At 37.7% G+C, this 10,995-nt stretch overlaps 2 protein-coding genes across 2 annotated transcripts; one reads left to right on the forward strand and one right to left on the reverse strand.

The window, feature by feature from the left end:
• Positions 1 to 29: 29 nt before the first annotated feature.
• prnpb (prion protein b) lies at positions 30 to 3,730 on the forward strand. The gene is made up of 2 exons (XM_056466702.1): positions 30 to 125; positions 1,746 to 3,730. The coding sequence occupies exon 2, from the start codon at positions 1,753 to 1,755 to the stop codon at positions 3,400 to 3,402; it is 1,650 nt and encodes a 549-aa protein (XP_056322677.1). The 5' UTR covers positions 30 to 125; positions 1,746 to 1,752; the 3' UTR covers positions 3,403 to 3,730.
• Positions 3,731 to 5,825: 2,095 nt separating this feature from the next.
• Positions 5,826 to 9,329, reverse strand: sprn2 (shadow of prion protein 2). Its single transcript, XM_056467001.1, has 2 exons — positions 9,158 to 9,329; positions 5,826 to 7,304 (listed from the first exon to the last, which is right to left on the reverse strand). Exon 2 carries the CDS (start codon positions 7,290 to 7,292, stop codon positions 6,882 to 6,884), a length of 411 nt encoding a protein of 136 aa, XP_056322976.1. The 5' UTR covers positions 7,293 to 7,304; positions 9,158 to 9,329; the 3' UTR covers positions 5,826 to 6,881.
• Positions 9,330 to 10,995: the final 1,666 nt, after the last annotated feature.

Here is a 10,995-nt window from a genome sequence, read left to right on the forward strand (position 1 = left end):
AGCTTTCTGTAAGAACCTTATTTCACAAAGCCACACCCAGACGACTATCTGTCTCGACTAGAGTCAGCGTGATCTCTGTTGAGCAGAGAGGGCTGCGGGAGAGACACTTCTTCAAGCTTTTTATGGTAAGACATTACTAAACTATCATATTACTCAGTGTATTTACATATGTTACATTTAAACTAAACAAACGTACTATAAAGGGTTGTTTATGGTGATATTATTTGTATGAAGGATCCTGAATTGAGATTGTTGGTTTTGTGATGTCATTTATATGCATATCTATGAATGTGTCCATCTAGTCTTTACTTGTTTACCACATTTATATTTGTTTACTTAGCAGACACGCTACCTTTAACTATTGGCTAAAATATAAACAAAAATAGTCACACTGATGTATTATTTAAATTATATTTGCTGCAAATGTCTCATAATAACAATTTATTCAGCACAATTGCTGCCAATTAAAGGATATTAAAGTTAATTGCCCTAACATGAATCTTGAATTTTGCATGATAAACACTTTCTATCAAATTGTAATCTCTGACTGTATTGATTTTGGTATGAGTTTGTATGCTGAAGAGCAACTCTATATAATCCTTATCATTTGTGGCATACATTAAAGGGTTAGTTGTAAATTTTGTTATTAATAACTCACCCTCATGTCATTAAAAACCCATGAAACCTTTGTCCATCTTCAGAACACAATTTAAGATGAAATCCAAGAGTTCCCTCATCATCCATAGACAGAAACAGTCCTGACATGCTTAAAGTCAACAAAAGGAAGCAAAAACATTTAATGTGTTCATATGAAGCTACAAAAACACTTTTTTTAGTGCAAAAAAACAAACAAACTGTAAATATGACTCAATATGCCTACTTCTCTTCCTTGAAATATTGCATGGGGGCGCTGTTTATCTTCGCACATTGTTCCCTGGAAGCAAACTAACAGTAAGTAGGGCTTGGTTGAGTATATTGTGGTGGAAGCTGTCAAACTGATGTCAACAGAGAAGGACAGCCACTGCAAACACAGAAGCAAATGGCCAGACTTTGAAGATTTCTAAAACATTTTTTTCTATGGATTAACTTAGATTAATTGTTCACCTTAAGAATAACAATGTGTAGATTTAATCTAAAATAACTTAATTTGTGTTCCAAAGATGAACAAAAGTCTCAGGTGATTATAATGGCATGAGAGTGAGCAATTAATAACAGAAAATTAATTTTGTGATGAACAAAACATCTTGATTAAGTGTTAATGCAATTATTGTTGATTTTGTTTTTATTGGAATGTTTTATTGAAGAATAGTTAAACAGCATTGATAATATCTTAAGCATCATGCTTTAGGCTTTTAATGTGAAGATGATTTTTATGGGTATTAATCTCATAGTGTATAATGGACCAGATTGATGAGCTGAAAGTGCTGTAGGGCCATGTTACACTATAGAAACGCTTTCATGTCCATTACTGTCTTGTCTCCTCTCTGTGCCATTTCTAAATACTAAAAGCTTTCTCCATTAGAACTGTGGTAAACACTAACTCTGCTGGTCTTTCCAAATAAGAAGCTGTTTACCAAAGCCTTGCTTACAGAATGTTTTAAAATGCCTTTTCTCTTGTATTAAGTATCAGTTTGACTCTTGTTTTGTATTAGTAATATAAACTGCATTTCATTAAGCTTTCTTTCTGTGTCTTTACCTTCTTGTTCATTGTCAGGTTTGCTTTAATTCACTGTGTTTTTTGTTAGGACCAAAATGGGGGAGTTATGCAAACTTATAGTCATCATTTTGGTTTTGATGGCAGTGTTACACTATACATCAGGAGGAAAGAAAGGCACTGTAAGCAAGACTGTTCCCAAGAAGCCACCCGAAAAACCATCACAAGGGACCAAGACCCAACCTAACCATCCCAGACAACCCTCTAATCCTGGTGCAGGAAGTAACCCAGGCTACCCTAACCAGCAGTATCCTGGCAGAGGTGGATCTAGTCCAGCAGGGTATCCCAACCAGAATCCTGGGGCAGGCAGTTATCCAGCTGGAGGCAGCTATCCGTATCCTGGAAGAGGTGGCTCCAGCCCTGGAGGGTATCCAAACCAAAATCCTGGAGCAGGTTCTTATCCAGCAGGAGGCAGCTATCCTTCAGCTGGTGGAAATCCCAATCAGTATCCTGGAAGAGGCGGCTCTAGCCCCGGAGGGTATCCCAACCAGAATCCTGGAGCAGGTTCTTATCCAGCAGGAGGCAGCTATCCGTATCCTGGAAGAGGTGGCTCCAACCCCGGAGGCTATCCCAACCAGAATCCTGGAGCAGGTACCAATCCAGGTGGTGGCTACCCCAATCAGTATCCGGGAAGAGGCGGCTCCAGCCCCGGAGGATATCCCAATCAGAATCCTGGAGCAGGAACCTTTCCATCTGGTGGCTACCCAAATCAGTACCCTGGAGGAAGGGGTTACCCTAACCAGCATCCAGGTAGAAGTGGGTACAGCCCTGGAGGGTATCCAGGAGCTGGATCGTACCCAGTGAGAAATGCAGGGCAGCCTGGAGTTTACCCAGGAGCACACCCTTCCGCTGGAGGAGCATATCCCAACTGGAACCCCAACAATCAGATTCTCAGTCCACGATATGGAGGATCATTTGGAGGTGGTGGGTTTGGGACAGGTGGCTCCCCTTTCTCACAATCAGTGAAAAACATGGGCTACGGCCCTTCTGCAAAATCCAAAGGCTTCGGGAAAAAGGCAGTGGTGGCTGCAGGAGTTGGTGCAATGGCAGGAATGGCTATAGGCTATGGAATAGGAAATTTTCAACGCCCCAACTTCCAGTTCAGAAGCCCTCAGGAGGAACGCTACTACAACAACCACATGTACCAACGTCAGGACACACGTTTTAAAGATGGAGGTAACAAGAAAAAACCCAGTCACACAGCAGGAACCGACAACACATCGAAGCTACCAGCTCAAGCTCAGTCATACGACCAATTCATGAACACATGCATGAAGCGAGAAAATCTTTTAAGAGATCAAGGGTCAAAAGATTCTGCAGGTAACAGCAAATTTCAAAGAGATGAACCAATGAGTGATTTTCCAGGTTTGAACGAAGAATCCTTACAGAAAGGTGGGCCAGAGAAGAATGACACAACATCTACTACAACCACCCATGATTATCCAAAGGCTGCTGAGATTCATAAGAATGAGGATGAGAATGAGGACACAGTGAGCATCATGCAGATCAGCTATCCGGCGCTTATTGAGCAGATGAAATCTCGAAAGTGTGTTGAGCTGTACATTGTTCAATCTGAGAGTCGGAGAGAAGGGGAAATTCCCAGAAGTTCCAATAGCCCTAATGGACACAGTATCTCTGAAGTGCTTCTGTTGCTCACTACTTCCACTATGCTTTTTAGTACCACTTAATGGAACTATCAACAATGAACATTTAATATATTGAGTAATGGAATTGCCTTTCCTTTCCACTCTATAGGAATCCAAATAACAACACATACTTGCCATATGCATTTTTATGAATGAATTTTGTTATGATAAATCATCATCATATATTATTATTGTTACTACTACTACTGTATAATAATGTCAACATCTTAAAACAAGTTTTATGTGTGCATTATTATGTCATTTATATATAATCATATAAATGCCATTTATATTTTCATGGATAATAATTTTTTCTAAGGAACCAATTTGTTTGCCTAATACATGAATAAATAAAACATTAAGCAATTCATTTACTGTTTATTTAGATTATTTATCAGTGTTACCTTCATTCAAACCTTTCAGCAATTCTCTGCAGTTCGTTTCCACAGGTACAGTACATATAAGAGAACAAATACGTTTTCAATATTCATTTATATTATTTCAGCTTAGTCCCTTTATTTATCAGGGGTCGCCACAGTGGAATGAACTGCCAACTTATCCAGCATATGTTTTACGCAGCAGATGCCTTTCCAGCCACAACCCAACACTGGGAAACACCCATACACTCTTGCTTTCACACTCATTCACTACGGACGAATTTAGCTTATTCAATTCACCTGTACCACATGTCTTTGAACTGTGGGGGAAACCTGAGCGCCCAGAGGAAACCCACGCGAACACGAGGAGAACATGCAAACTCCACACAGAAATGCCAACTGGCACAGCTGAGGCTTGAACCAGCGACCTTCTTGCTGTGGGGCGATCGTGCAACCCACTGCGCCACTGTGAAGCCCACGTTTTCAATATTTTGCAGACAAAACAATGGCTGGTCTGTATAAACAAAATGAAGCTCACTGCCATTGTAAGTTCACAGAGCCCCACACCGAGGCCTTCACATGATACACGTTGCTAGGAGACCAGAGCGTTCCAGCAATCCAACATCACGATGAGGAGAAAGCAATCTGTCAGTTCAGCAAACAACATGGACGGCAATAAGCAGAGTGAATTATTTATTCGTTTAAACCGTACAAGTAAATAGTGACATGGTTAGCCAAAGCACACATCAAACCCTGAAACGAAGGAGTATTAACTGATGCCAATGTGCTAAAGAAATGGCAAAAGCAAAATCTGTTCTCTCTTTTGTTTTATTTCCCCCGTCAGGGTACTCCAGCTCACATGGCTTGCAAAAAAATTGATTCGGTTAAATATTAGCCCTTAAATTAAACTGGTTCTTTGTTAATACACACAACAGCAAATAAAATTGGGGTTATGATTGCTGAATTTTCAGTCTTTAGCAACACAACATGCTTAAATGTTCATTCATGTTCATTCATTCAAACATTCATCACAAGTAAAAAAAAAACATTTGTATATACATTTAATTTTCAAATCTACACACAACTTCCATGCTTTTTCTTACCTTGAAACAGTGAACAACCTACAATTGTGTTGTTTCCATAGAAAAAAAATATAAAAATGCTGTATTATGTATGCCAGGCCAGTAGTTGGCTATGTTATTTTGTAAGGAAACAGTTTGGCTGATTTGGATGTCAAAACTTACCTAAAGAATGAGCACATTAAACTGATGCATTAAATACACTGAAATCCTCATTTGTGTCATGTACAGTAAATGAAGTCAAAACACATTCAAAGCTTTTACATTTTTAGTTAAAATCCCCCAATTAAGGTATTTTTACACTGTCCTATGGGTCTAAACTAAAAACCTAATAATTGAAAAGCATTTTGAGGGCCACAACTTTTCAAAACTAGTTTTATACTAAAAAAGTAGCATGTGCGCAGATGTGTAGTGCTTCTTTGCAAAGTGACATTGCCAACTACTGGCCAGGCAGTGTTTTTAATTGTTTTTTTTTTTGTGTGTGTGTGGAATGGGGATCATTCTTTTTAATAATGTATGTACCCTAAACATTTTACAAATGAATATTATCCTTGTGTCCTAAAATAAACACTAAAATAAAAATTGACAAATTACTATTTTTTTTTTAATTAAAAAGATAAAAACCCTACAGATTAAGGCTGCACTAATTTCTGCGCTAATTTTGCGATATGAATACTGTTTCAGACGATGGCTTTGAATAGCTCTATTTGATGATTTGCAGGGGTCTAACAGTATTTGGGTACAGAAATTGAATTATCACAATGCAAAAAAAAAAAAAGCTTTTCTTATACTTTTTATGTTTTATTTCTTCAAAAAATATAACAAAAAAAAATCTTAGACCAGGTAAAAATATTGTTAATTTTCACCGTCAGAAAAAAAGAAGTGAAAATTAAGAGTTTTTTGCTTGTTTAAGGAAATTATCTGCCAGTGGGCTAAGTGAAATAATCTTGTTTACGCTTTGAAATGTAGATATTTGGACGAGAAACAAGACAAAAATTGAATTTTTCCCCCATTTAAACACAATGATTAAATACAACTCTGTAGCACCAGTTCAACTATAATTCAGACTGGACATTGCATATCTTGGCGATGCGACTATTGCAGATGCACACATTGCGATATCGATGCTGAGATGATATACTGTGCAGCCCTACTACAAATGCACAGGTACTAATCCACTAGTCATAACATTGACTAAACTTTAACCTTGATGAACTGTTTATAATTAGAATATCTGCATATAAGGTGCTTAATCAGATTTTTTTTGTATTTTTTGCAATCAAAGTTTTAGCACCACCCAGCAAACATGACACTCCACTAACATTCCTGTATAGTTCCAGATTAGTTATTATTTTGTAAACCAGATATAAAGGTTCTAGGATCATTCACTCTATGTTGTTGTAGTTTTTTGTTTGTTTAAACAACTTAAAAGAGAACAATAGGCCTACATAAATGTTCTGCCAACTATATTTGCTAATATTATATTTATAAAGAGAAAACTTGCTTTTAGATGACTGTCCATAGGGCTGGGCTGATAAGTAATATTATATCAATTGTGAAAAAATTTATGTCAATGACAATGATAAGTTCTGGACTTTTTTATTCTACATGAACCCAATCACACAGCAGAAATATGCAACAATGGAAATCTAAAAGTGTGTTGATATTAGAGATGCACCAAATTTTCGGCTGAAATATGTTATACCATTTAACGGACCCTCTAATTTTTGTGGCTTAGGTTACACTTTTTTTACACCTTTACCACACATTAATTTAGCATCATTTTAGTGACACTGTACAACAACAATTGCTATTTTTACGTTACTGTGTGTAGTGTGGGAGTTGGTGGTAATAAAACACAATGTAATGAGTTATAATAAACAATTCTCGTCAACTTCCGGCCAGAGCTGTATTATAGCAACAACTCAAAATCACAACAAAAAAGTCTTTAGCCTACATTTCATCGAACAGCATACCCGATAAATGATTGCATCTTCCTTTTTAAAACCTTTCTTATTGTTTAAAATAATACATTTTCTATCAGAAGAAATACCTTAAGCCTAATTCATGCCCACATAATAATAACGTGAGCGACCGAGCCCAGTGTGAGGAGAAGGCTGCCCACATGCTCTGAGCTGGCCATGTTCCCGTAATACCTCCAGTCGGATTGGTTGTATCTGTCGGGCTGGTAATACCCGCCGGAGTAGCCGTTGTGGCCGTACCTCGGTCTCCCCAGAGAGCCCAGCCCGTAGCCGATGGCCGCTCCTCCAATAGCTCCCGCAGCCGCTGCGCCTGCCAGCTTCAGCCCCTGTCTGGATGATGAGCCTTTGCTCTGGGAAGGAGGCGCTTTGGCCGGTGCCGCTCCTTTGCTCATGCCCCTGCCACCAATACCCCGTTTACAGTGGAAACAAGGGCACAGTGACGCCAACAGCAACATCCACACCCATATGATCAGGAGCTTCTGATTGCCCAGCATGACTGAAGATTCCTTCAGAAGACGTGAAAGTAATTTCAAAATATGACATAGGAGAAAAGCTAATATAAGAAATAAATACAATTTTGTCATCAACCATAAAAAACAATAACATGTCGCTTTAAAAGACAATATAAAGGCCTATACAAAACAAACAGATAAATAAATACAACATTAACAATATAATTATAAAGAAATTATTAAAAGCGAATTTATACTAGCTCTCTAAAAGCCCTATGGTCTCATTACATAGATATTGGAGGTCATTTCAGATGATGCAGGCAATTTAGCTGTGGTTTGAAAGATCAATAATTCATTTTAATAATTCTAGATTTTTATGATCAAGCTGAAATATGCTTTATATTTCTACATTAAGTTTTAATAGAATTAAACACCCTGGCTCACAAAATAATGTTTATTTATTAACATAGGTCTAATTTGGGCTCATTTATAATCAGAATCAGATTGAGCTTCATTCGCCATTTGTGCACAAAACACAAAAGAAATGATCAGTGGTTTAAAGGAGCTCAGGTTACAATACATGCACACAAGAGAATAGAAAGGATATTTAAATAAGTGAGTAAATAAGTAAGTAAACAATAAAATGATATACATAAGATTTATAGAGGTTTTGATATGTACATTGTTGACTGTTTTGACTACAAATAAGAAATAAAAAAATGTATTTACATGATAAGTGGCTTACTGCATCCAACACCCATATAACCACCATATTCTAAACTAGAGACAATGCTATAGTGCTGTCGTCTCACAGCAAGAAGGTCGCTGGTTCGAGCATCGGCTGGGTCAGTTGGCGTTTCTGTGGGGAGTTTGCATGTTCTCCCTGCGTTCGCGTGGGTTTCCTCCGGGTGCTCCGGTTTCCCTCACAGTCCAAAAACATGCGGTACAGGTGAATTGGGTAGGCTAAATTGTCTGTAGTGTATGAGTGTGAATGAGTGTGTATGGATGTTTCCCAGAGATGGGTTGCGGCTGGAAGGGCATCCGCTGCATAAAAACATAAGATGGATAAGTTGGCGGTTCATTCCCAGATTAATAAAGGGCCGAAAAGAAAATATATGAATGAATAAAAATAATATTTTGTATCCAAAATACTTAAGGATATTCTTTTAAACATATTTCATTATTCTATGATACATTTTAATAATTGCAGATTTTCTCAAACTTATTCTTAATGTTTAAACATCAAAACATATGTAAGTTTTTAATCTAATTTATCCTATAATATTTATTTGATTTAATATCGGATTTCTTCATTTACTTTTTGAGTAATAAAATAGTTACAATAAACATTTAAAATCGAATTTTACAATCTCTTTTTGTATCTACAATCTTTTAATATTTATAATTTAATGTCCTTTATTATTAATTAATTATTTTTAAATTAAATGTTTTTATTATTATATTACTGATATTGTTTTCCTATTACAGTAACATACATTCTAATATTACAATTTTCAGTTTATTCAACATTTTTTACATAAATTCGTAGTCATTATTAGAGAGTTGTAAAGTGATGAGCGGCACGAGTCATCTGAATCTCATTATCCGCATCACTGGACTTCAAAGGACAAGTGCTGACCACTGACAACAAGCACACAACCTGACTGTTACATCAATTGTCAAGCTCAACTAGAATGAAAGCTGTGATCTGCTTTTATTCACACACAATTACACACCTGTTGTGCCATAAATATATAAGAGTTACATAATGCATTACACACCGTCAATGTGCCAGTGATAGCATGCTTACTTCAAACTCACACAATGTATGCAAATAAATTAAATGAATAAAATTTCTATTCCTATTTTACCAAAGCCCCATCTGTTGCTATGAACAAGCATCTTACCTGCTGATTCTGCTGATCTCCGGCTTCTGTTCACTGCTTGAACTGTACAGCCTCACTGGGAGAAGCTGCTCTTTGTGGTAAACAAGCCCCCTATGGAGCTGCCAATCATTCACCGGGAGCGAATGAGCAATCAGGGATGCTCAAAAGCCCCAGCCACTTCAGAACAAAGAGACAGCAGAGAGTGAATTACAGCCTGGTACTGCTCTGTTTTTTCTCATTTTAGGGCAACATTTGTTAAAGAAACAGAAATTATTTACTAATATTACAACTTCCATAGTTAAATGGTGTTTTCCATTTTTAGCAGATCTCTGGATCTGCTGGGAGAACTTTTAGCATAGCATAAATCATTGAATCGGATTAGACAATTAGCATCTCACTAAAACTGACCAAAGAGTTTAGATAATTTTGCTGTTTAAATTTTTTTAATTCTTTTTGAGCGAGATGCTAATGGTCTAACTTGATTCAATGAACTATGCTAATCTGAGATGAGTTAGTAGTGTTAAAATTAATAAGCATACTGGTCTCTTTTATACATTAAAAGTTAAAATGGCCTGCCTTACAGGACACAGCGCTTATGCATGTGTTTTTGTATGGGGGAGAGAGATGGAGGAATATACTTTACACTTACCATCCACTTTATAGGGTACACCTGTCCAACTGCTTGTTAATGCAAATTTCTTATTAGCCAATCAATCAAATGGCAGCATCTCAATGCATTTAGGCATGTAGACATGGTCAAGACGATCAGCTGCTGATCAAATTTAGCATCAGAATGGGGAAGAAAGGTGATTTAAGAGACTTTAAATGTGGCATGGTTGTTGATGCTAGACAGACTGGTCTGAGTATTTCAGAAACTGCTGATCTAATGGGATTTTCATGCACAACCATCTCTATGGTTTACAGAGAATAGTCTGAAAAAGAGAAAATATCCAGTGAGCGGCATTTCTGTGGGTGCAAATGCCTTGTTGACTCCAGAGGTCAGAGGCGAATGGCCAGACTGGTTCCAGCTGATAGAAAGGCAACAGTAACTCAAATAACCACTCGTTACGATTGAGGCATGCAGTAGAGCATCTCTGAAAACACAACATGTCGAACCTTGAGGCAGATGGGCTACAGCAGCAGAAGACCTCACTGGGTGCCTGGTCTGATGAGTCTCGATTTCTGCTGCGACATTCGGATGTTAGGGTCAGAACTTGGCGTCAACAACATGAAAGTATGGATCCATCCTGCCTTGTATCAATGGTTCAGGCTGCTGGTGGTTTAATAGTGTGGGGGATATTTTCTTGACACTTTGGGCCCATTAATACTAATTAAGTATTGTGTCAATGCCACAGCCTACCTGAGTATTGTTGCTGATCATGTCCATCCCTTTATGACCACAGTGTACCCATCTTCTGGCTACTTCCAGCAGGATAAACGCACCATATCATAAAGCATGAATCATCTCAGATTGTTTTCCTGAACATGACAATGAGTTCACCGTACTCCACTGTCACCAGATCTCAATCCAATGAAGCACCTATGGGTGAACGGGAGATTCACATTATGGATGTGCAGCCGACAAATCTGCGGCAGCTTCATGATGCTATCATGTCAATATGGACCAAAACATCTGAGGAATATTTCCAGTACCTTGTTGAATCAATGCCACGAAGGATCAAGGCAGTTCTGAAGGCAAAAGAGGGTCCAGCCCGGTACTAGTAAAGTGTACCTAATAAAGTGGCCTGTGAGTGTATATAAGATATGAAAAGTAATTTTATGGGAAAGCAATTCTATTGTTGATCATTCTTATTAGATTAGTCAGTCTAGTTTAGGCTCTTTTGCTGTTGTGCTGTAAG

This window comes from Danio aesculapii, chromosome 10, assembly GCF_903798145.1.
Source record: "Danio aesculapii chromosome 10, fDanAes4.1, whole genome shotgun sequence".
NCBI lineage: Eukaryota > Metazoa > Chordata > Actinopteri > Cypriniformes > Danionidae > Danio > Danio aesculapii.

Bases quoted from the DNA above. Each gene is read 5' to 3' on its own strand.
- prnpb (XM_056466702.1), top strand. From the start codon at position 1,753: ATGGGGGAGTTATGCAAACTTATAGTCATCATTTTGGTTTTGATGGCA.
- sprn2 (XM_056467001.1), bottom strand. From the start codon at position 7,292: ATGCTGGGCAATCAGAAGCTCCTGATCATATGGGTGTGGATGTTGCTG.